The 27,294-nt window shown below is 45.2% G+C and overlaps 1 protein-coding gene across 1 annotated transcript in view; it reads right to left on the reverse strand.

The window, feature by feature from the left end:
* Positions 1-1,463: 1,463 nt before the first annotated feature.
* Positions 1,464-27,294, reverse strand: part of LOC147740922 (acyl-coenzyme A amino acid N-acyltransferase 1-like) — a 212,727-nt gene continuing 186,896 nt past the window's right edge. The window contains exon 4 of the mRNA XM_086952210.1: positions 1,464-3,950. Coding sequence (XP_086808336.1) covers positions 3,330-3,950 — 621 coding nt within the window. The 3' untranslated portion in view covers positions 1,464-3,329. The remainder of the gene's footprint in view (positions 3,951-27,294) is intronic.

The raw sequence follows: 27,294 nt of genomic DNA on the forward strand, positions 1-27,294 counted from the left end.
CTAGCCCAAACATCCCATAATAACACACTTTAGTGAATAACCCCAGGCTCTTTATACTTTCTTGCTCTGGCCCACAAAATCACTGCTACAAATACCTTGCTCCCAAACTATCTGATCAAGACTATCCAGACACATACAGAGGTTCAGGTGTGGAAAGCCCTATGATGAAGCAAGCTACAATGTTGGAGTGAGGGCCTTGAGTTTCCCAGAAATATTGTTGTTCGGGAGCACGTATAATTGCATACCAAATTTTAACCCCATCCTGTGCACTTTTTTGATAACAGATATAATTTGGGAGGTTAAAGAAATAGGTGTTTAGTACCTCTCTCTGCTTTTTTTGTGTTGGACCTCTATAGATCATTCGATATAACAGAAGCACCTGAACCTCAGAGTGAAAATATATAGGCAGATGCTATGGAATTATTGAAGCCAGCCAGGGGCGTTACACAGGCCCTTGCAGCTCCCGCGGTGCGGGGGCCCCAAGCTCCGGGGGGGGGGGGGGGGGGCTCAGCACAGCACGTCGGCTGGAGAGCACCTGATAGAGTCCAGAGGGGACCCCTCCACTTACCTTGTAGGGGGGGCCCTCAAATTTTGTTACGCCACTGAGTCCAGCCCCCAGTATTACCTCAACTTCCATGTCTATATAGGCATGGGGCATGGTCAAGCTTGTAGTACCAGCTCAGTTAAACTCAAGCTGTATTTCAATCCTTGTGAAAAGTATTGAAATGGAGCCACAGAAACCAGATACTACAGCAAACTCACACAATTTCCAAAAACCCTCTTCTGTTGGCTTTGACTTACTCTGGGTAGTGAGGTTGAACGCGGATGGTACGCAACTGGATCTTACCCGTAACAAGATTTCCAGGAGCTGTGAAAGGAATTTTAATAACTGCCTTTTAGAAGCTATTATGAAGATGACTGAAAATTGAATGAAATGCAACGCTGAGAAAACAGAAATTTGACCTATAAGGAAGAACCACCAGTTCTCTATCTCATATTGATGGCCAGACAAACATGATCACCACTCCCCCCCCCCTCGCCACCCGGCCTGCTAAGTTGGAAAGAACTTGGGAGTCAGATTCAATAATGATTTGTTTTTATCCCATGTAAACACTGTGACAGGGGTATGTCTCAAAAAGTTTGTTGAGTTTCTAACTTTTCCAGCAAGGAAGATGGTTGTTCATGCCCTGATCACCTCAAGGCTTGTCTGTTGCAATAATCTCCTCCTGGGCCTACCTAGTTATCTGTCTTAGAAGCTACATGCAATACAAAATGCTCCAGCAAGACTGGTACTTCAACTCCCTTGTCAAAGGTCCATCACAGAAGATTAGCAGAAGCCCGATTCATTCATTCATTCATTCATTGAACAGAGAAGGCTTAATTTTCAAGGCTGGTTGTTGGGTGGAATGGTAGTTTCAGCAGCTAGAGCGTGTGTCACACATAAAAAAAACGTACATTCCAGGTACCGCAGAGTCTTTTTATGAAATGAAATAAGACTTTATTTCTATTAAGAGTAAAGTGTTAGAAAGTGTGATCGTAAATCTCACAATGCAGTAAAAATATGATTGAGGATCAACAGCTACATCATCTTCAATGCTACAATTGTCGATGTGTGTTCCCTGAAATTGCTTCTCACAGATAATTAGGGGATAAACACCAGTGCTTAATTTGTGCCGGGGTGTCCAGTGCTCGGCACCAGCACTTTATTGTCAACCCTGGTACTTATGAGAACCTGCCACATGATGGCGCAGTTTGTGTATATTTGAGATGAGCACAACCATTTGTTTAATATTTCAATTTACATTAAAATTGGCTCATACCTGCCACCATAAAAATTGCTTGGGAGTCAGGTATTAGTCATTATTAATATATATGAATAGTCTGAATCGTCACTCATGAGTGTGATGGTTATTAGTTGTGTTGTTACTGTCATTGGCAGCGCTGGTAGGGGCAATGGGTTTTGTGAGTAGGAGTGGCCTCCTGACAAGGGCCCTGCCACTAATATTTTTACAAATGAAGCACTGTAAACATCCAATATGTGTGCAGGATTAGTGTTCCTCTCATTGGGTGCGCTCAGAACATCATCAGGGTTGCACACAGAAGACTTCAAAGTTTTTGCAATGATCTCAGTCTGTGGTCAGCAGGCATCCTAAGAGCAGTAGAGGTTTCTAACATATTATAGGTGACACTTTGGTCTAGTGATAATGATTACAGCCCAGTTAGCTTCCCAAAATGTGTGCAACTTCTGCAGCTTGCCTCCTCTTCTGCCTGTAGAAGAATCTGTATTTGGATCCCACTTGGTTTCCACTAAAGGCCATAAAAAGTGTACCTGATGACCATGCTTGAAGGGAGCCCCTCAAACCACCCTTCCATAGTGCCACTTCATGCTGGCAGAGTACTGAAATCTAAAACCACTTTGTCTAAAAAGTGTGGATGGGGCGAGGCACTCAAAAGGGGAACATCCCTTAGAGCGCAGTCATCACAACGACCTACCTTCACAACGCAACTGTTACAATACAATTGCCTTTACATCGAATGCCGTTACAATGCATGCCATTACAACGCATGTCTCTACAACGCATGCCATTACAACGCATACCATTACAACGCATGCAATTACAACGCATTGTAAGGTAAGTAATTGTATTAGTGTGGGTATGGGTTTTGGGATACATGGGAATAATAATTTTTACCCCTACACTATCCAACACTTAAACCAAAGCAAGGTGACAGACTTAATGGTTAACACTATTCCTATATCTCTGCTGCCGTATAAGAGTGTTCGTGCACAATACTCGGGCACCTGTCACCTTTTGGTGCCACTGGTGACAGATTCCCAAAGTACTTAAAGCAATAGGAGGTGCACCGAACACAAAACATGCACAACACATTACGTGTTTTGTGTTCGGTGCACCTCCTATAGCTGTAAGTACTACCCAACACTTACCCTACTGTTGCCCTAAAAGTATGCGTTGTAATGATATGCGTTTTAACGGAATGCATTGTTATGGTAGTTTTGAAAAATGTGTTTTAATGGCATGCTTTGTACAATCCTGCTATGTAATGGTAGTTGCAATGTAAAGGCTGCCTTGTAAAAGCACGTGTTGTAATTGAATGCGTTATAACATCATATGTTCACCAAAAAGTATGTTGTGGGGTGATCTTTTGACAGAGTTCTAGGTAAAGAAATATATCTGAACTCTGTAATAAACTGATGATATATTCTGCTCAAAGATGGGTGCTGAGGGGGTTTGGTTTAGCTCTGTAGCACGTATTCTATGTCAATGAATCTATTGCATGCGAAGTTTAACTGGATTTAGTGTTGAGGTCTATGGAAGGGTGAGTTGAGTGAGGTTAGAGACTTCAGAAAATGCTTGTCCCAGATGCAGATGGAGAAACCTCTGGATCTCCTGCCATGAGTGCTCCTGTGCCTTGGCATGAGCCACAAGTTCCCCTCCCCACATCAGTGGCAAAGGAACACCAGGAGAGATTGACACGGGGCAGAAGGGCGAACTTGGAGGCTCAACGAGATGCCCTGCATCTGGGTAGAAGAGAAGCCGACCATTCTTATTCCCATGTTGCTTCAACCTCGCCATTGCTTCATCAGCCATCATTTTGCTATTGCAGTTTCGGTCTTTACCGCTGATGACAAAGAGGATGTGGCCCATGGCCTTCTCGACTGGAATGATACAGTCTTTGTGTTCTGGCTCTCGAGGGTCCCCAAACACATAGCGAGCGTCCATCGCCCCAGAATGAGTCAACAGCATTCCCTCCCCACGATAGGGAATGCAAGGAATGTGGAGGTCCCGGTAGCGTAGAGGGTTCCCATTCATGGCGTTGAGCCCGTTAATGAATACCGTAGCCTTCACCTGTTTCAGGAAGGCGGCCATGGCCAAGGCAATCTCTGCTCCTTTCGAGACCGCGATAACCCCAACACCAGGGCCCAGGACCTAGGAGAGAAAAAAAGAGACCGAATTAGGATAAATGTTACTCAGTGACAACTGAAGAGCGCATGTGCCTCAACATTATACATATATGTGTACTTGATCAAGAAAGGAGTCAATCTTGATAAGATTAAAAAAAGTAGGACTAGTTTGATTGTATATATTGAAAACAAAGATGAACTAAGAGGATGTACAACCGAGTAAATTACAGTTAAAAGCAAGATTTCGTTTGAGGTAACAAAATTGTTGTTTTTTTGCTCTGACGAACGGATGTAGATATATGTACAGTATGATGAATAAGGTGTAAATATTGTAAATGTATTATATGGAAATTGAACAATAAGTGTGCATCACTAATGAAAATATATAAAAAAAATAAGCAGTGAAATAGTTTTTGATAAACACAGAGTCAATTAAAAAGGCTTCTGTTTGCAAATCAATTGTGTGATTTATGGTGTCAGGGGTATTCCTTTTTGTATTTCAACATTATAAGTAGGGCTCCCGGTTTTATGATATTTATTTTTTTGACATTTTTGTCTGTATTTTTCCATATTTATTTTTTGTAAACTTTATGTGTATTTATCCATATTCATTATGGATTTTGTGAAAAAATAAGGGCAAAAACTGGTATATTTCCAAATTTATTTAACCAATAAATATGCAGTCATGCTTAAATGCCTGCTAGGTTTCAGTGATATGAACACCTGCCAAAGATAAATCGATGAACTTATACGAAAATATGCACATTTCAGTATCAGCCTTGTGCATATCTACCACTGTTTAAGCCTTTTTATTAAAATAATTTTCCTTTCTTAATCCCCTTACCTATCAATCCACATGGTTATTGGACTGTCAGTCATGGCAAAGTGTATTTAGAATCACTCAAAAAGCATCCAATGCCCGTTTTTATCCACATTTAAAAATATATCGTTTTCTGTCTGTATTTATCCTTAAAAATCAGTAAAAACGGAAAACAGGGAGCCTTAATTATAACCCATCCAGAAACTCATAAAATTCATCATGAATCAGACCTTTCTCATCATCATCCTCATCCCACCCCTTGCTAACTCACCTCCCACTAAAGAGGAACCCAGCTTCCTCCCTAAATCCCACCCTCTGATTCGATTTCAGAATATGAATTATTTGACATTGCTTTTGCATGGATGTCCTTGAAATTTAAAAAGCCTGTCTATCATCTCCAGGTTCAAATGTACAGGAAATATTGAAAGAACAATTATAACAAAAATGCAAAATCCTGACTTCGAAGTAAAAAGTAAAATATTACATAGCTTTCAATTAATATCTCCCTACTGTCATTTAGTCCAGAGATAATATTCAGGTTAAAGGAAAAACAAGGTTGCAGTTATTTAATGTGACAACGGTAACCTTGTCGCCTATAGGCCGCAAAAACAAACATTGGCAAAGCCAATTCATCTGGCCCTTGTATAGTACGTTCACATAGAGGCACAACGTGCAGCACTCATGAGCACACACATACATGCACGCACACACACACACACACACGCAAACCATATAGCCAAGCTGACTTGCAGGATCACTGCACAGTGCCTAATTTGTAACAAAATAAGTGTCAGGCTCCACAGGTTTCCTCAGAAGCTCGTGACTGGTGCTGCTGAATGTCGGAGTTGCCTAATCCTATGGCTGACTGTTCTTGATTCCGCCTCATGTCTCTTTCATTGAATATCATATTATCTCTGCCTATATTCTCACCCTTGCAGTTTCCTTTTCATGCCTACGTCATCCTTTTTTTTACAGTTTCCTTTCTTTCTCTTTGCTCTTCTTTTCCTATGTTCTCCCTATCTCCAACTTGTTCTGGTTCAAAGTATAATAATGAAAAAAAAGTGCTGACCCCCCCAAAAAGAGTACCAGTGGTCTCCACTTGCAAACATCCTCTCAATTTAGGCACTAAAAACAGCAATAGATATCACTGAGCACACACAAACATATTTATGTGTAGTAAGTAAAGGCAATGACCCAGTAATGATCTAGGGTTCTGATTTAGACAGTCGCTGAGAGGCTACTTCGATCGAAGTATCTTCTCTGCCAAAGCGTTGTTCCCCTAGACTCAGGGCCTCATTTACAAGTCCATTGCGTCACTTTTCTGTCTACAGGCTGCACAGTGTGCCTGCCCATATTTACAAGGCCACGTAAATGAAAATGAAATGAAAATGTAATTTATACCACGTACTCCTACCCCGGAGGTGTCTAGCTGCCATAAAATAGGGTATTAATTGTTGAACAACCAGGGAGCATATTAGCAAGCCGCAGCGATAATTATCGCGGAACCTGCTAAGTGTGTTTTTTATTATCACTGGCTATCGCTGGAAATTATTGCCAGGCTAGCGCTGTATCAACAACGCTTAGCACTTTGGCGATAATATTTCCAGTGATAGCCAGCAATATGGAGCAACATCACTGGAAAACCAGCAATTATTCAGCAAAAATGGAGATAAGCTTGATGATAGGGCTGTGTGGCCTCAACCGTAGAATCCTCCTTCCATAGTAAACTTAGTGTAGTCAAGAAAGTACTAGAAGTTAAAATCCAGCGATGTCTAGCGTGAAATTTGAATATCGCTTTGTGGGTCCGGGGCATGTGGTAAATATCGTGAAGCTGGCTTATCGAAATGTACCCGTGCAGTTTAGTCACGAACGCCTACTTTGCATCTCATTAGCGATGGGATGCATGGCGTAAGTGAAATGGGCTCTAAGACAAGGAAACACGCGCTAGCGTGTCCTTGCTAATACTGTGATAAAATTATCACCGCTTTTCGCCCGAAAACGGCCGCTAAAGCTGCAATAATTTGACTGCTAGCCCTTGCTAATATGCCCCCAGCTTTTTAAGGATTTATGGAATGAGAGAAGATCAGATTTTTTCTTAAGGGCAATTGGCAGGGAGTACCAGATCCTGGTTGGGCCAACTAGAAAACTTTAGTCCATTGGTGTTTCTGATTTTGCGTGACACAGAAGGGCCTGAATAGTAGCTTCATCAAGAGAGCTGAACTCATTCAAACTGGAGTTGGTATCCGATAGATAAATAACCTGCTTTGTAGCTTCTGAGAGAGGATTAAGATCCACCAGTGGGGTGGTAGAAAAGGAGGTCTCCACTGATGAGGGGGTCTAGGCCATCTCTTCAAAATTTACTTCCCTTGGGTGCCTAGTTACAAACGTATTATAGACCAATTCAACTTTGCTCAAAGACAAATCCACCAGAGAATTACAACATTCTTGATTAGTTGTGGTGTTTGTAGGTTAAGTCACTTTGCTCAGCTTGCATACTGTTGTAAAAAGCTCTTTAGGGACGTTTACCCTCATGCGCGCTAGCGGAATTCTGCTCGCACGCTGAGATTTTTTAAATTGCATGTTACGTGACGAGCTGGGCTCGTCATCAGCGTGCGAGGAGGCTACGCCATGACGAGCCCAGCTCGTCATCAGCGTGGAAGGGGTTAAGGAAGCCTTTATTTTAGCGGTAAGGAAGCTAGATTTGCCATAGGAGACTGCTACTTTATAGACCTGAAGAGCCTTTTTTTCGGACGTTTTATCAACGGGGCCATACTGTTACCACCATTTTCTTTCCAGCCTGTGACAGCCTTGTATATGACTCCGGAAATTGCCATCATACTAGGGCTCAGTGTGAGAAATCCTCCTATTCTCAATGACTCGAATGGGGCCAGCCGATTGAGATTAGCGGTGATCCAATTATAATAATCCGAGGTAGCCTCCTCCAAATTTAGGGGAATCTCAGGTTTAGAATCAACTAGCAGCTCATTAAAAGGCTCTGAGGTGATTTTATGTCAAGGCTGACTTAAGGAATTAGATGTTTCGGGAAAACAGTAGAGGCCTGACCAAGCCAGCGGAAGGATGGACGCGACTGTGAGATAGGAGTTGTCAGAAAAAATACCATCCAGTGTGAGGCCAGCAGCATGTGTGGGTGCATTTATTAGTGGTGCTAGCCCTGCACTTTCCAAAAAATCAGAAACAAAGACTGCAACTCTGTCTAGGGCAGTTCTCCAGATGGAAATCACTTAGGATGGTTAAGTCTGTAGAGTTCATTTTTATATCCAACAGTTGACTGTTGTTGTCCAAAAAAGCTGCTCTGGGACCAGGGGGTCTATAAATAAGAGCCCCATTGAAAGAGTAATGAATGGCCCAAAGGAAGTGTTAGAACTGAGACCATTGGCGTGGGTCTCCCTTCCATTTTGTTCTGATTGCCTCCTCTGTTTTTGATATGTTTTGCTGGTCTAGGTTGTAGTGTAGTTCCTATTTTCCCAATAGGCCCTGCGCATTGGAATAACATAAACAGTAGTATTGACGTAGAAGTGCGGATCTTCCAGGCCTCTACTGACTATGCTAAACTTAAGTGGGTTAGTTACCAACTAGCTCAGAGGTCACTGGAAACTTTCTTGACTGAATAGGAAGTGATCATCTTCCTTGGTACAGACAAGAAGGGATTCAGTTTTCCAACAACCATGCAACATGACAACTTTGCTCCTCAGATAAGAGTCAATCTCTAGGGTCGTGTGAAACAATAGACAGTTATTTTACTGAGTCAGTTGCAGATTACTTTCACAATATGTAGAGAATAGAGAGACGGGCGTTGTCAATAAAGGGTAACATTTATTAAACAGTCTTTCTTCTCGTACAAGAGAAATGAATTGCCACAATTGCAAGACTTGTTATTATAAAAAGTACGTACAGTAAGATGAGTATTGCGAAATAATACTGTAAAAGCATTGATATGGTTTCTTAGCCATACAATGGTTTAAAATGAATAAAACATATATACATTCATATATACATTAGGCTAAAATACTCAACTGGTGCTTCTAACTACGCCTACCCCAGTGTACCTGACCTAAGCCTAATACTTGGGAGGGGAGTAAGTAAGTAGCTTTAAGTTAAGTTGGTTTTGCCAAGGTTTGCTTCAAGAATTCTCTCTAAGGGTTTAGTCAACACCATACCTCTGGAATAGAATGCTGGAGGTCTGGTATCTCCTTCAGCGAACTCGATATCCCAGTCGCTAGCTAGAGTGGGCTGGAAACGCCGGAGTTGGATTTTCTCGGCAAGAGAAAAGACAGCGTCTCTCTCAGCGCGTTGAGGAGGAGGAGGGGCAGCGTCCGCGGGCAGCTTGCATCTGCTGGGCTCTTGCAGGGGATGGCTGTTCAACTCCTGTGTTCACCACACCATCGTTCGCTCGTTAGCAACGATAGCAGTAGCGATAGTGTCAGCATTAGCTTGACAGTGATAGCTTCAGCATAACAGCAGCAGCGATTGTATCATCAGCGTTTGCTTAAGGCAACGTTGGTAATATTTATACCTGAAAGGTGCCTTGTTTGACGTAAGTTTTTGGACATAAGACGTCAATAAAGATGTTACTAGGAAGTGATCGTCTATCAGTGCTCATTAGAGTTCTATTACTAATCAAAACATAGCAAGCGGGTCTTTCCCAGGTTGCTGAGTTTTTATCTTGTTGAAGAACTCGGAGTGTTAATCTAGGAATCTTAGATAGTAACTTCTGCTATTTCATTGCACTAATGAGCTGCAAAGGAAGTTGCAGAGGAAGCGTTTCTGAAATGTGGCTCTGTTCGTGTGAGGCCAGAGACGAGTTTCTGAATATTGCATTTGATTGGTTATGCCAATATAAGGAAAAAGTGGATGTATAGCCGTATAGGGGCATAAGGTCACAGTATCGATCAGGGTCCTAGATTAGAACGCAACAAGGTGCTTTGGGCACAGTGCCACTGCTATTCAGTGCCACAGTGCAAGTGCTAGCTATGGTAAAGTATTGTAATGGATTAGTGACTCCATGGTTGGCTTATTTTATTTACTTGTCAGACCCTAGTGCAGTGCACCATGTGGGCCAGGGCCTATAAATCAAATGCTGCTGGTGGGCTTGCTGCACTGATTGTGCCACCCACCAGAGCAGCTTGTAACCTATGGTGCAGGCCTGCCATTGCAGAGCCTGTGTGCGGCCTGGGGCTACTATGTTGACTTGGCAAGTGCACCCATTTGCGTGTTTCACTATTGCAAGGCTACCTGTTCCCATAGGGCAGAATGAGCAGTTGATTATAACATCTTATTATCTGAACTAACTCAGTGAACTAGGTAGAAATTTGACTCTAGTATGCCTGAACTCAAAATGATAAAATACATCATTTAGTGAAGTTGGTTTTAACATTCTGTGTTTGAAAATACCACTTTTAGGAAGTAGGTATTTTCTTGCCTAACCATCCAAGCCTGCCTCTGCTAGGTTGAGTAATCTATGTCTGGTTTGTGAGTGACAGGGGCTAGGGTGACTGCAGGAGACAGGGTGATCCAGCACAAGGCTGAATAGTACTATCTGCATGAGGAGTGGTGTGAGTAGTAGCACCTGGGCCTGAATAGGGCTGTGCCTGCCTTCCACAATGCTAGCTCTACCTCCAGTGGTTTGTTTGATGACCCTGGCCCACACTGACAAAGGAAGAAGTTGTGCATTGGCAGAATGCACCCAGATCTAGTTTGGACTAGGTGCAATTGCAGCCAAATAAAACAGTAGAGCTGGAATATGCTGTGAAGAATTTCCACCATACATGTATGTTTGCATTAAAAACATGAGAAACAACACCAATGCTTGTTTAGAAACTGTTTTAATGCCTAGAAAGCAGTAGAAATTCTTATAACACACTGTAAGCATATACAGCTCCCAGGCTGCATTGCAAATACCCAGTCTAAAAAGACTGAAAAGCTAATTTGTAGCTGTATGTACTAAAACTGACGCCGTGCCTTTAAGGCACCTCTGCCCCTAGCTTCCCATCATGCCTCAGGGGCCACAGTTAGGCCAGTTGTTCTTTTCGGAGACTGAAAACCAAACCATGGTAATAACAGGTTAAAACATCTCCTACTTAATAAACAAAGTCCTTTGCCCGGGGAGGCGGGAGGGTTGCTTATGACTTTGATGAGGATACCCCTGGAAGAGAACTAGGATTACAGGTAAGTAACTAATCCTTCTCTTCCAGGGGATCCTCATTAATAGTCATAAGCATTAGAATAGAGTAGCGAGCCTCACCTCATCCCTGCGGGCAAAGGAATCAACAGATAACATTCATATCCGTAGGCCCAAAAGTAGGCCTTATTCTACCCAAATAGGTTTCTCAAGGAGGCTTGCCCTACTTGAGACTCCGCTCTTGAATCAGACTCTAGGCAATAATGCCTTGTAAATGTATGGACTGATTTCCATGTTGCAGCCTTGCATATTTCTGACATAGGAATGTCATGTAAAAACGCTATTGTGGCTGCTTTCCCTCTAGTGGAATGAGCTATGGGTGATTGTAACAAAGGTTTGCCAGCCAGCTGGTATGACAGCCTGATACAGGAGACAATCCATCTGGAGATGGATCTTTTGGCTGCTGCAAACCCCGTTCTCATTGAACCATATTTGACAAAGAGTTGGTCTGTCTTTCTGGTGCCCTTCGTCTTTTCTAGGTAAAACTTTAGTACCCGTTTAAGATCCAACGAGTGCAACGACCTCTCAGCTGGGGTCGATGGGTTAGGAAAGAACGAAGGAAGGGTAATCGTTTGATTTATATGAAAATCCGAGACCACCTTTGGAAGGAAAGATGGATGAGCCCTCATTACCACTCTATTGTGGTGAAACACAGTGTAAGGTTCCTTGGTGCAGAGTGCTTGAATCTCGCTAACCTTGCGCGCAGAGGTTATTGCCACCAAGAAAGCCGCCTTCCAAGTGAGATGCTGCAAGGAGGCCTTGTGTATAGGCTCAAGCGGTGTAGACATCAGCCTGGAGAGAACCAGGTTCAACTCCTGAGGAAATATACATTTTGGTCGAATTGCGTTCCCTAGCGCGTACCCCACCGTCTCCATGTACGAGTTAAAGTGCATGTAACTTCCCTCCTGTGCCAGCTATGAAGACGCAAATACATTTGCGTCCAACGTTAACATGTCCTCTTTCAGACCCGCCCTGAATGGGTTGGATAGTCCGTTCCTAAGTATGTTATGCCAACGTCTTTTTGTAGTGTACTCTACATGTTTTTCAGCTCTGGCAAAGTAGGCCCAGAATTTCTGCCATCGAGCCTTTTTCTTCCTCCTGACTCTGAAAGCCTCAGCCCAGGCTGCCTCTGTACCCGTGAACTCTGACTTACTTCCAGCGCGGCCCACCGCGCTTAGCTCAGCCTGCTGCCTGCCAAGACTGACTTCAACCTTCGAGTTATCTGTTCCGCTCCTCGAAAATACATTCCTGCCTACTAGCTTCAGTAAACATCCCCCTCAGCTGCAGAGCCAAAGGACCCGCCTGTCTCCGTGCAAGTAATTCAAGTAATTCATAGCCTCTGTTACCATGCTCCCATGGAAGGCCCATGCCCCACGCTTCTCATGCAGACACTCAGGCGCTTATACACGCACTCACAGTCAGTATAGAATAGCTTCTGCCCCAGAGACCTTTCCGCCCAGATAGCTCAGTTCCTAAACACCAGATATCAGATATGATAGAAGCACAAGTTGATCTGACATGCTAGACTTCTGTCTCTTTCCGTCAGTGCAAATGTCAAGCCCCTGCACCCTCCAGTTTCACGTCAATCACACGTCATGCAGCTGCGCGCGCATCCAAGCCTCTGATTTCTGCTGACATTGCAACTTTCTGCTTAGTGCCGCCCCTTTGTGACACCTATCTGTGACGTTTCTAGCACACACCTCCAGTTACGCCTAGTCCACGCCTTCTGATTACGCACTAGTAACACGTGGATGCTGTTATCTTGTCTACTCTCAGCTGTTACGCCTACTCTATTACTTCCTATGATGTAAATTAAGTATATAAGCTATGTATTGTCAATAAAACATTGCTCTATCCCTTCTTCCACCCCTGTGGTGGGAAGAACATGATATCCTGGTCTTGACCATTCCTTTTTAAGGAATAAAACCCCTAAGAACTCTAACACCACGGACTCTGGTTCTTTCTTTCCGATTTGAGTTATTATTGATTAAGTACTTACCTGCATAGAAATTACGACGCTAAATTATATATTTACATCATTTTGGCGCCCGAATAGGGACCCCTCCCCCACCTCACGCGCCGGTTGGTGCGTTGTAAGCTCTGTCCCCTGCCATCAGCTAGAAGGAAACTACGCGTACCGGCAGGATTTCCTGTATCTCCCTCTGGCCCACGGAGGTGACGAAGATTACGATCAGTACCCAGACGAGGCGGTGAGGAGTGCGGAGGATCCCGACCAGAGCCTAGCCGAAAGAAGCAAGGTCCGAGGTGTCAAGAGGCCCACCAGTTTTCCGAGGTTTTCCGAAGTTTTTCCGAAGTTTTCCGAAGTGTCGAGTCCAGTCCAGTCGAGTTTTCCGAGGCCTTCTGTTTCCGTGCTTCCCGGTGAGTACCATTGCTGGGACGTATCTAGACGGGTTTGGGTACACAAGTCCGGTCTGCACTGTTTTTAGACAGTGTATCTGTACTGTTTAGCAGTACATCCGTTATTTCAAGTTTCTGCACCGCTTTAGCAGTGTATCTGTCCTGTTTAGCAGTACATCCAGTATAGGGGGGAGTCATATATGTTTCAAAATGTCTTTTCATGTGATTAATGTCGTGGTATGAGTGTGATTGTTTCTAATGTGCATTAATGTGTTCTTGTATAACTAGCTGTATTCAGTATTAAGTAGTAAGGATTGAGCATTCAGTATTAAGTAAACAAGATGCCGTTTTTCAACAAGTTAAAACAGATAGGAACTAGAAAAGGGATACTAGAGGAAGAAATTCCTATCCCCCCTAGGGACACCCCAGGTAATTTTATGTACCATAAGCATGGCATAGATGCCATATTATATCTAGATTTATGGGCTGACTATACTAAACATCTAGACGAAAGACACAGATGGCCCGTTACCGGAACATGGGATGCCGAGTGCATCATGAAGGTAGAGGAAGCACTATGGAAAAAGAAAGCCAGACAATCTCAGAAAGACGCCATAGAGTTTTGGCGTAAGGAATCACATAAGCGTGCTGAAAGAGCACTACGTAGAGAAGACAGACTTAAAGAATCAGACAAGGCCCAAGAAAACGAGTTAGTTACCGAGGGGATCCGAGTAAAATCAGAGCAAGTAGACCGCGCACGAAATAACCTCGTAAACGGTATGTATCTCGCGGCTGAGGGTTCGCCTGAGGCCATTTCAGAAATACCGAAAAACCTGCCGTCACCATTGGTTCCAACTAAAGTAACTCATAGGACCACTAAAGACATATTCCTGAATTCCTATCTAGAGGATGTAGCACCCGCTTACACCAACCTGCCTGTTCGCGCCCTGCCTACCGACGGGGACGGGGGTGGTAACCCGCCCCAAGATCATATTCTGCCAGTATCACGACAGGTTTCCCCTGTTCCACCAGCTCCACCACTTCCCGTACCTAAAGTTGATCTACCGAAACCACGTCTACCTGATCCCACTAAAAGACAAATTCAAGTTCAGGTACAGACTCCACAAAGAGATAATGTTCAAGCTTCCGCCTCAGGGGGTGCGACTGGGGGTTTTCACACCCCGCCATCGACACGCAGGTTACAGCTAGGGGACTTGCGGAATCCTTTTTCGTTCAAGTCACCCCGCCTTGACATATTCAAAGAAAACCTTTCGGTTTGCAGATATGATCCAGTACCCGGCAAAGACGATATAATGATGATGGCATCACTACGGTTAAGATCTGCTACTGATTTCCTGCTGTGCTATGCAGGAATGAAGGAGCGCCTAGATAGAATATATGAGTTTGTTCAGACTGGGAAGGACCCCGACAGTATTAAGGATGCCATGGAGCATCAGAAAGTTGACGTTCAAGCACAGATACTACGTTTTTTTATAAATTGCCTAATAAGAGAACGAGATAGGCCTGGGACCGATCAGAGTGAATTAGATGCACTAAACAAGTGGGGTCAAAATATATCTGAAGGAAAACACGACAAGGGGACTTGCATAGCCAGTATGTACAAGAAAATTAGAAAAGCAGTGATAGAAATACACCAAAAAGAGAAAGAAAAGGCTTCCTCCGAGGAGGAAGAAGAACATGAAGAACCAGAAAAAACTGCAGACACTATAGCATATGTAGGTAAAGGAACTTACCTTAGGAAAGGCATCCGTCCAGAAAGCAAGAGAGTCCTTTTCTCTGCCTTAACAAACCCAAATTCTGCTGAACATCAGTTCCAGGAAACTGATAAAAGGCTTCGAGATCGAGTAGGGTACCATGTACTCAGTTCTATGGATGAACAAGAACTAGCCCGGTCAGCCATATCATGGACCGAAAATCCAGACATATATAATGATGACACCGTAGCGCAGACATTTCTGAACCTCTCCCCAGACGAGCAGAAATTAGCAGGTGTATACATGATCCAGCACCTCCTCACAAAGTACAGAAACCAGCATTCTGACCCAGGTCCCTTACCCGAAATATTAGAAGCACTACTCATGGATAGATGGAGAGGTTTAAGTACCAAATTAATTCAAATAATTCTAGAACAACGCCATAGATATGACACTTTCATAAGCTCCGAATATGTCCCCGCCCCGCCCCCAGAAAGGAAAATGTATCATATGGAACGTCGGCATGGCATTGAAAGTCAGAACCCCTTACGAGAAGTACATCCAGTTATGGGTGAAGATCGTACCTTGAAACGCGTGTATGTACACACGCCACTGACTAAGTTAGAACTGCTAGAAATGAAGAAACTAGTACCCTGCCATGATAAAGACCCTGCAGGTTTTCACAGAGAGCTTAAAGACATGTTACTGATGGGAGATTATACGTACGAAGATATCATGAAAATGTTAAAAGTATTACTGCCCACGGGCATCTACGAGAAATTAAAGGAAAAAGAATGGGAGGTGGGAGACAAAAAGATTGCATGGGCAGAAATAGAAGATGAAGAGAACAAACGGGTCCCAGGGGTAGGCCTTGGAGAGAAAACTAAAGCACTACCAGGTCTGATAGTACAGGTTCTGCCAAGATTATTGACAACTAGAAAAGAAGACTGGGATGCAATCTCAGCATGTAAACAGAAACCCGACGAAGATACTAGTGACTTCTATTCAAGATTCGAGAAATGTTTTATTATTAATAGTGGTCTTAAACCAAGTAGCGAGTCGTACCCGCATCTTTTTGTATCCAAGTTAGTTGAGAATTCCCTGTTAGCAGTTAAGAATCGTGTATACAAGGTTGAGAGTACATGGCAAGCAAATACGCCGTCACAGATGTTACAAATGTTACAATACCATCAGAACAGAATTAGAGAAGAACAGGATCAGGAACAGAAACGTATGAAAGACACGAAAATGAAAATGTTAGTAGCCCAGTCGGTCCATACCGACGGAAATAGAAAGGGTACGACCCAGACAGGTCACGCCGCAGCTCCCGTAAAAGGGACATGCAACTATTGCAAGCAGCCAGGTCACTACGTACATGAATGCCCAGTTCTGAAACATAACATAGCGACAGGTAAAACTAAAGAAAGACCGCATCCGCCTAGACAAGACCATAACCAGCATCAGTCTTCACAGAATATGCAGCCCATGCAGAATACACAGCCTACGCATGCTTCTTCACCTACAGCACAGACAGTAGCGGTATCACAGCCGCAGCCCATTGCCGCGTCTCAGCAAGTTTCACAACAGATGTACCAGTATGCCCAGTCCGCTTACCCCGATTATCCACGATATACATGAAACAGCCTAGAGAGGGAGGGTGGCTTGCCTCTTATTGAAATTCCTGTAGATCAAGAAGGTCCTTATGTACACAGTCAAGTATTGGGAAAAGACAGAAAGTTTTTAATTGATACAGGGGCAAGTCGTACCACAATCAGTCATGAGGAAGTTCCAGGGGCACCCCTCTCAGGCTCACAGAATGTTTCCCTTGGGTTTTCAGGAAAGCCCATTGTAAATGAGGTATCAGAACCAGTTCCCCTGGCTGTGGGTCCATTATCACGTGTTACAGACTTATTACTTACGAAATCATGTCCAGAAAATCTGTTAGGAATTAAAACATTGAAGGCTCTAGGAGCCATAATTTGCTGTTCTCCGGAGGGAGTTAGACTCTTTCTGCGGGATTTCAAGGGTCATTATATGTTGCGTGAGTTTGATGTCAGATTGAAAAATGTACCAGACCACCTGTGGGCAAAAGGCCCAACTGATGTAGGTTGTATGCACATTACCCCATACCGTGTTACACTCAAACAAGGTGTAGTTCTACCACGAATCAGACAATACAAATTACCGCCCGATGCTGTAGTGGCTTTACTGGAAATCATTGAAGAGCTCATTACCCAGGGAGTGGTCGTAGAGACTGACTCCAATATCTGTAATTCACCCATCATTCCGATTCTTAAACGTACTGATCCCAATGCACCGCCAGTATATCGGCTGGTGATTGATCTTAGAGAACTGAACAAATGCATTATTCCACAGTACCCTGTGGTTCCCGACATCTCATCCTTATTGACTGCTATTGATTCAGAAGCAACGTTCTTTACTGTAATTGACCTCAAGAACGCCTTCTTCAGCGTGCCTATTGATCCAGAGAGCCAATATCTCTTCGGATTCAGTTTAAATGGACGCAGTTTCAAATTTTCACGCGCACCTCAAGGATTCACAGAAAGCCCCAGCATCTATAGCCAAGCACTGAAAAGACAACTTGATTGTATCACAATGCCAGTTAACACCGCTTTACTGCAATACGTCGATGATCTGCTGATCACCGCACGAAGTGAGCCCGAATGTGAACAAGCATCACTGACAGTTTTACATTTTCTGGCAGACAAGGGACACAAGGTGTCTCCTTCGAAGCTACAATTCTGTGTTCAGCAAGTTGTGTACTTGGGTCACTTGCTGTCCAAAGTGGGGAGACAGCTCACTCCCGATCGCATTCAGTTAATTGCAAATATGCCACAACCCCAGACACAAAAGGAAGTGCGGGCCTTCATAGGCCTCACCTCGTACTGCAGACAATGGATTCCTCAGTATGCATTTCAAGCTAAACCACTCATTCAGTTAACAACGCAGGAGGCAGCGACTTCGACTGTCCTTCCCTGGACTCAGGAACATACACAAGCCTTTGAGGAATTAAAGAAAGCATTATGTCAAGCACCAGTTTTAGCGACACCATGTTACAGCAAACCGTTTACACTTTTTGTTACAGAACGTGATAGTACAGCATTGTCTGTCCTCACTCAAGACCAAGCAGGTTCACATAAGCCTTGTGCTTATTTTTCAAGTACATTGGATTCAGTAGCCCAGGCACTCCCTGCGTGCTTAAAGTCAGTAGCAGCAACAGCATTAGCAATCAGACAGAGCGATTCAATTGTATTAGGACATCCATTAACAGTTCAAGTTCCACATTCTGTAGAGGTTCTTTTAAACAGAACCCAGACTCAACACTTGACTATAGCACGACTGACAGGTTATGAATTAACGCTATTCCAGCCCCACATAGAAATCCGACGCTGCAGCATTCTGAACCCCGCAACACTGTTACCTACAATTATGACAGATCCAGCCCCGCATGATTGTATAGAAATCATTAATGCAGTAACAAAGCCACGACGAGACTTAACAGATGTCCCACTGACAAATCCAGACCTGACACTTTATGTGGATGGTTCATGTATGCGAACAAGTACAGGAGAGTTAGTGGCCGCATATGCAGTGACCACTGAAACCGAAGTCAAAGAAACATATCGTATTGACACACTGTCCGCTCAGGCGGCAGAGCTTATTGCTCTGACCCGAGCCTGTACACTAGCCAAGAACAGAAATGTTAACATATACACTGATTCCCGTTATGCTTTCGGAGTCGTACACGACTTCAGAATGTTATGGCAAGAACGAGGTTTCTTGACCTCTCATGGTGTCAAGATACAACACGGTCCCCTCATTCAAGCACTGTTAGAAGCAATACATCTGCCCTCAGGCATATCAGTCATGAAGTGTAAAGCACATACTAAAGTTACAGATTCTGTTTCCCAGGGTAACGACCTGGCAGACCAGACAGCAAAACATACAGCATTGACTCACACTCAGACAACTAACATAACAAAGACAAAAGGACCGACAAATTGTATGACAGTCAGGGATCCCACACTAGATGTTATCGATATTCAGACACATGCTACCCCAGATGAAATAAAGAAATGGATTGAACTAGGAGGGATCCAGACAGATCAAGGTTGGATGACGAAGGGAAAATGTACATGGTTTCTCCCTGACTCTATGGTTCAAGTCATAATTAATACAGCACATAGTCCAGCACATCTAGGAGAAAAAGCGATGTTAGACAGTTTACAGAATCTCTGGAGCAATAAACACTTACGAGCAGCAGCAAAACAGAAAGTGCGTACTTGCATGATCTGTTGTCAGTTCAATCCAGGTAAAAGCGTCCCTGTAGAGCAAGGTGGATTTCATCCTCCCGATCATCCTTTTGAAGTCCTCCAGATGGATTATATCCAGATGGACCGTTGTCGAGGATTTAAATATGTCCTCGTAGTTTGTGCACTCTCTCGTTGGACCGAAGCATACCCAGTCCCAGACTACACTGCTCTGACCACTGCCAAGCAGCTGGTTCGTGAATTCTTCCCACGGTATGGCATGCCTCGTGTCGTGTACTCAGATAACGGTCAGCCATTCTCATCTGAATTAATGAAGCAGGTTTCCTTGCTGCTAGGATATCAATGGAAATTCCATTGTGTCCGACATCCCGAAGCCGCAGGCCTTGTAGAAAGGCATAATCAGACACTAAAGACACGCCTTGCTAAAATATGTCAAGAGAAAGGGGTCGACTGGATAGTCGCCCTGCCAGTGGCACTGTTCTATATGAGAATGGTCGCCCATTCGAGATCAGGACTATCCCCGTACGAAGTGGTCTTTGGTAGACCACCGAATATGTGGGGGACGCCCATTCCTAAGAAAATTACTGATGTTGATTGCAATATGTTGACAGATTACCTTGCCTCCTTGATGTCTGCACTCCAATCATGTCGTTCACAGGTTGCCGCAGCCTTCCCTGACAACACTGATGTAAAGCCGCATGATGTCCGTCCAGGCGACCTGATTCTCATAAGGAACTTTGACAGGAAAAGTCCGCTGGAGCCCCGCTGGAAATAGCCGAAGACCGTTCTACTTACTACGAGGACAGCGGTGAAAGTTGAGGGCCGAAAGGGGTGGATTCACATGAGCCATGTTAAATTATGCAATGAACTGAAATCCGACCCAGGCTCGTCCACCCCTTCCAAAGACTGTATCGAGCCCAGTGACTTTGAAGTTTCCAAACGAGAGAAAACTCCCCAAGAGGAGTATAAACTCAAGCTTCGATCTAGCAAGTCAGACAGTTTAATTGTTTAAGTCCTCCCCTAGGTGAATCGGTTAAATAGTTTCTGACATGTATCCCCTAGATCGAGATAGAGAGAGAGAGAGAGAATTCAAGAAACATACATACTGCAAATCACTGCGTAGTCACTGTATAGTGACATTATTAATCATGTTTTTTCTAAGTATTCTGATAATTGTTGCAAGTGTACTTCTCCCAATCTATTGCCCTATTTTCAAGCGTGAACAATCTGCTTACAACGTTTCTGCTGAACATTCTTTTAGCGAGTTACCTCCACATGAACTTTCTTACAGACTTGCGCTGCGCAACAACACATTCATTAGTATGTTACACCACTCCCATCAGACTAATAACGCTACAAACTGCTGGATATGTGGCCGACTCCCTCCCTACCAGAATTACAAGGGAGCTCTGCCCCTCTTTCCGTACCCGTTCACTCACAACGGCTCCTGTGGTGCATGGTTCAAAATAATAAATTCCTTAGATCCTGATATTGCTGTCCTCGACGGGAGCTGGGTTTGGGGAAACCTGAACTTAGTCCTGCTCAACGTCTGTTACCCTGATAAGGAGGGACTCCCCATTAGAATAGGAACTGACCTAGAAAATGAAGTATATGGACTAAGTAATTACACAATTAGCCTTATGATTCTTACTGTTGAATCCGAAGCTGCACCAGTCCTGCCCGCTATACCAGTATTACCAGTCACTGGTGAATTATGTGTCAGAAAGAAAGGTTCAGTACACTTAGGTCATAGTAAATGTACTACTGTGGTCGAATTCAGTGATCATGGTAAATCATCCTTTAAAGTTACCCGTCATTCTTATTTTGTTTGTGGTCATACCGCATACATACGTCTGCCTCCAGATTGGGATGGTACCTGTTATATTGCATTCCTTCTGCCACCTGTTTTTCTAGCCCCTCCTGATTACCACAGAAACACAAATCTAGTAAAGAATAGAATCCGAAGAGATCTCCCGCTTGTCGACTATACAGAAACGGCATGGGAACAATACACCGATTTTAATAAAGGATTCTTTTTCTTTTTAGGCCCCGTCCAAAACAGTAAATTAATACGTAGATTAACTAGAACCCTTGAAGCTGTAGTACATGAAACTGCCTCCGCCTTAGGTAACCTAACAGAGGAGCAATCTGCCATGCGGGTTGTTGTCCTTCAGAATCGTCTTGTTATTGACGTCATCTTGGCAGATAGAGGTGGAGCCTGTAAGGTCATCGGGTCAAGTTGCTGTGTTTTCATTCCACAAAACGCGCCATCCGTATATCAAGCTATTACACGTCTGCATAAAATTGCAAATCAGATACATCAGAATCCAGGCACCTGGACTTGGTCCGGTTAGTTCTGGACAACGTTAACTGCTTGGGGATGGAAGATCCTATCCTTCCTAGGCTTTGGCCTTGTCATAGTATTCAGCTGCTGCCTGTGCCTACAGTGTGGGCCGGCGATATGTGGACTATGTGCCACATCGTGCATTGAACATTCCAGCTTTCTCTCAAACAGACAACGGAAGAGAGACGAACAAATTATGTTACAGGAACAAACTGATCAATTTATGATGATCGATATATCATGAAGGGTCCGTAGGGAACAAGGAGGGAATGAGGAAATATAAATTTTGGTCGAATTGTGTTCCCTAGCGTGTACCCCACCGTCTCCATGTACGAGTTAAAGTGCATGTAACTTCCCTCCTGTGCCAGCTATGAAGACGCAAATACATTTGCGTCCAACGTTAACATGTCCTCTTTCAGACCCACCCTGAATGGGTTGGATAGTCCGTTCCTAAGTATGTTATGCCAACGTCTTTTTGTAGTGTACTCTACATGTTTTTCAGCTCTGGCAAAGTAGGCCCAGAATTTCTGCCATCGAGCCTTTTTCTTCCTCCTGACTCTGAAAGCCTCAGCCCAGGCTGCCTCTGTACCCGTGAACTCTGACTTACTTCCAGCGCGGCCCACCGCGCTTAGCTCAGCCTGCTGCCTGCCAAGACTGACTTCAACCTTCGAGTTATCTGTTCCGCTCCTCGAAAATACATTCCCGCCTACTAGCTTCAGTAAACATCCCCCTCAGCTGCAGAGCCAAAGGACCCGCCTGTCTCCGTGCAAGTAATTCAAGTAATTCATAGCGTCTGTTACCATGCTCCCATGGAAGGCCCATGCCCCACGCTTCTCATGCAGACACTCAGGCGCTTATACACGCACTCACAGTCAGTATAGAATAGCTTCTGCCCCAGAGACCTTTCCGCCCAGATAGCTCAGTTCCTAAACACCAGATATCAGATATGATAGAAGCACAAGTTGATCTGACATGCTAGACTTCTGTCTCTTTCCGTCAGTGCAAATGTCAAGCCCCTGCACCCTGCAGTTTCACGTCAATCACACGTCATGCAGCTGCGCGCGCATCCAAGCCTCTGATTTCTGCTGACATTGCAACTTTCTGCTTAGTGCCGCCCCTTTGTGACACCTATCTGTGACGTTTCTAGCACACACCTCCAGTTACGCCTAGTCCACGCCTTCTGATTACGCACTAGTAACACGTGGATGCTGTTATCTTGTCTACTCTCAGCTGTTACGCCTACTCTATTACTTCCTATGATGTAAATTAAGTATATAAGCTATGTATTGTCAATAAAACATTGCTCTATCCCTTCTTCCACCCCTGTGGTGGGAAGAACATGATATCCTGGTCTTGACCATTCCTTTTTAAGGAATAAAACCCCTAAGAACTCTAACACCACGGACTCTGGTTCTTTCTTTCCGATTTGAGTTATTATTGATTAAGTACTTACCTGCATAGAAATTACGACGGTAAATTATATATTTACATCACTCCCAGGGAGGGGAAGGATTTCTCACAGGGGGATAGACCTTCTTCAACCCCTGAAGGAAATCCTTAACCACTAGAACTTGAAAAAACGATGTTTGTGTAGGTGATTTCCTGTACGCTACTATGGCAGATAGATGAACCCTAATAGAAGCGTATTTCAACCCTGATGTAGCCAAGGAAAGGAGGTATGGAAGGACTACCTCTTCTTGTCCTTTGGTGGGATCAAAGCCATGGTCCTTACACCATATGAAAAATCTTTTCCACTTGAACGCATAAGACGCCCTTGTGGAAGGTCTTTTGGCCTCTTTTAAGATATGCATACATTCTGGAGGCAGATTTAAGTGTCCATATTGCAAGACCTCAGGAGCCATGCAGTCAGATTCAGCGACGGGAGGTTGGGATGTAGGATCCTCCCGTTCATCTTGCTCAACAGGTCTGGCCTGCACGGCAGGCGTCTGTGTGGACACAGCGACAGATGTAACAGGTCCGGATATCACCATTGTCGCGGCCAATCCGGAGCAATCAGGATCATGTCCATGCTCGATCTGATGAGCTTGGCCACCACCTTCGGAATCAGTGCCAGAGGAGGAAACGCATAGGCGAACATTCCTGTCCACTCCAACAGGAGAGCGTTCCCTTGCGTCCCTGGCCGGTGGAACCTGGACGCGAAGGCGTGGCATTTGGCATTTTCGTCGTCCGCAAATAAGTCTATGTCTGGACGACCCCAGCAACTGAAGAGTTCTTCGACTACTTTGCCGTTTAGCACCCAGTCTGGCTGATCTTCGAAGTGCCTGCTGAGCGCGTCTGCTTTTGTGTTTAGCTCACCCGGGAGGTGCACTGCCACCACCGACAGTCCCCGAGCCAGAAGCCAGTGCCAGATTGCCTGGGCCTCCAGAGACAGAGGGCGAGATCGAGTTCCTCCCTGTTTGTTCAGATAGAACATTGTTGTAGTGTTGTCCGTCTGAACCAGGATTTTGTCCGTTTTTATTGCTGGAAGGAACGCTTTGAGCGCCAGATGAACTGCTCGAAGCTCCAGCATGTTGATGTGGTATGTCTGGAGGTTGGTCGACCAACGACCCTGAATCTGAAGATGACCCATGTGAGCACCCCAGCCTTCCAGAGATGCGTCCGTTACCACAGACAGCGAAGGAAGAGGTTGCTGAAAAGGAACTCCCTGCAGGACATTCTGAGGGCGAGTCCACCACTGTATGGAGGTTAATGCTGCTTGAGACAGGTTGATTCGATCCTCCCAATCTCCTGTCGCTTGGTCCCACTGATCTTCCACGGACTGTTGTAGAGGCCGCATCCTCAACCTGGCGTTCGGTATTAGGAAGATGCAGGACGCCATGGAGCCCAATAGAGATGCTACTTCTCGCACCTTTGGACGAGGAAACTGAAGCAACTTTGTGCATTTCTGCCCCATGGAAGACAGTCTCTCCTGCGAAGGAAACGCTCTTCCTAAATTTGTGTCCAGAACTGCCCCCAGATAGTAGACACTTTGCGTGGGATGCAGGACCGACTTTTCTGTGTTCACGTGGAGGCCGAGCCTGTGCAGTTGTTGGAGACACAGGTGACAGTCTTTGGTGACTTGACGAGGGGACGAACTCTTCAAGAGCCAGTCGTCTAGATATGGGTACACAAAGAGACCTCTTTTGTGAAGACACGCCGCTACCACTGCCATGCACTTGGTGAAGACCCTTGGTGCGGATTTGAGACCGAAGAGAAGCACTTTGTACTGGTAATGCTTGTTCCCTACCAGGAACCTCAAGTACTTTCGATGACCTGGTGTAATAGGAATGTGGAAGTACGCGTCTTGTAAATCCACCGAACACATCCAATCTCCGATTTGTAGATGAGGACATATTTGGTGAAGTGCCAACATGCGAAACTTCTCTTTGACCACCACCTTGTTGAGGATTCAAAGATCCAAAATCGGTCTGAACTTGTCCTCTTGATCTCTTTTGTGGACTAGAAAATATCTTGAATACACTCCTTTCCCTCTTTGGGATGGGGGTACTTCTTCGATTGCGTTTTTCTTTAAGAGGACGCTCACCTCCCTTTTGAGGAGCTTTAGTTGGTACGAGCGAGTCTTTTTTGGAGGAATTGGTTGCGGTCTCTTCCGGAAACGTAGCGCATATCCATTGCGCAGTATATTCAGCACCCACCGATCTTTTGTGATGCTGACCCACTCTGCCAGGTGTTGCGCAGCACTTCCTCCCACTGGAGTGGGTAACGGCGCCAGAGGAAGCCACTGCTCAGGCCTTGCCTCCTCTAGGCGTGGTAGAGGACTGATGATGTCCGCCTCTGCCTCTGCCCGATTTTCCTCCTCTGTATTGCGGCTTTCCTTGTGACTTGTTTTGAGACCATTGAGGGGTTTGAACCCTCTGTTGGCCTCCCCGGTTCTTGTTGGTCTTGAAGCGTCGTTTGAACGGTTCTTTCTTTTTCTCCAGACCAACCGCCTTCACTGTGTCTAACTCCGTCTTCATACGGGTCATTTCCTGATCGGCATGCTCCCCGAAAAGTGAAGATCCGGAAAAAGGTAGATTGAGGATGCGCTGCTGGGCATCTGGTTTGAGTCCAGTTAAACGCAGCCAAGAGGATCTCCTCGCACATACCCCATGTGAGTAGGCATGTCCTGCTAGAAGGGCGTTATCTGCCGATGAACTAATCATCTGGTTTGCCACCAAACAGCCCTCCGTCACTGTCTCCTCAAAATCCTTCTGGTCCTCCTTGGGCAATTTCTCCTTGAATTGTTCCATGGAGTCCCATAGGGCTCTATCGTACCTTCCCAGAAGGGCTGATGCACTAGAGACTTTCAGGGATGAAGCTGCTGTGCTGCATACCCTGCGTCCCCAAGAATCTTGCGTCTTGCTGTCTTTGTCAGGAGGGACCGAAGAAGAAGGAGCGACAGTGTGATTCTTCTTAGCTGAGGCTACAATGACTGAGTCTGCCGCAGGCTCTCCCTTAACAAAGATAGGATCTGACTCGGCCGGCCTATATTTCTTCTGGATACGTGCCGGTACCGCCCTGACCGTTGCTGGTGTGAGGAAAACGTCTTTGATTGGATCCATTATCCCTGGAACCAATGGGAGTAAAGGCCGGGTATATGATTTGGGACGAAGAGTCTCAAAAATCACAGTAGCGGACACCTCTGGAACAGCCATCTCTATATTTAGTTTGTGACCCCCCCTTTGCAAGACGTCTAGATATGTGTTGACGTCGTCAATCGGGGAAGATCTGGAGCGAGGGCTGTCTACCAGCGTCGGAGAGTAATCCCCTTTAGAAGATCTTGATGAAGATGAAGAAGAGGATGATGGAGTTCTCCTTCTCCTGTGATGAGATTTCTCCTTCCTCACTGGTGATCTTCTCGGTCGTCCTTCCCCTCGAGGAGAACGTGATTTTCTCTGATGCTCCCTTCGGGGAGATCTTGATCTCTCCGCCCGTTCCTCCCTTCTCGGTGTTCGAGATCTGGGTTGCTCCCTCCTTGGTGATCGGGAGACCCTGGGGGTATGTGACCTTTCCGCTCTCCTCTCCCGAGAGCGTGATCGGTGCCTGGTAGGACTCTGTCTGTCTGCCTCTTCTACCAGCTTCTGAAGCGGTGACCTGTGGTGTGGGCTTAAGTATCTTCGTAGCCTCTCCGTCGCTCCAGAATCCTTCCACTTACTCAACGGACCATACCATCTTGGCGAGAGTCTTGTCTGTGTGGTATGCCGTCGCTGTGGTGTCTGCTGCACCGGACTCCTACTCCTAGAAGAGGACCTCGATGAACCAGAGGTACTCAAGGAGGAATGGTGAGAAGCAGATTGCGTCACTAGAACGGTTGAAGGCACTGAAGGAGATCTTCGTCTCTCCGGTGTTGGATGTCTCAAAAATCTTTCCCTCGACGCCGAACGCCTCTGCGGCGTCGACGGAGTGATAACCTTCGACGTCGAACGCCTCGATGTTGACCTGTGGTCCCTCGACGTCGACCGGCGATGATGAGCCGACGACGGAGTCTTCTCCCTCGACGTCGAACGGCGTTGCCCTGCCTTCGACAGAGGTCTCAACGTCGAACGGCGTTGCCCTGCCGTCGACGGAGGTCTCGACGTCGACCGGCGTTGGACTGCCGGCGACGGAGATGTCGATCGACGTTGTCTTGTCGTCGACGATG

This window comes from Lissotriton vulgaris, chromosome 1_1, assembly GCF_964263255.1.
Source record: "Lissotriton vulgaris chromosome 1_1, aLisVul1.2, whole genome shotgun sequence".
NCBI classification, from domain to species: domain Eukaryota; kingdom Metazoa; phylum Chordata; class Amphibia; order Caudata; family Salamandridae; genus Lissotriton; species Lissotriton vulgaris.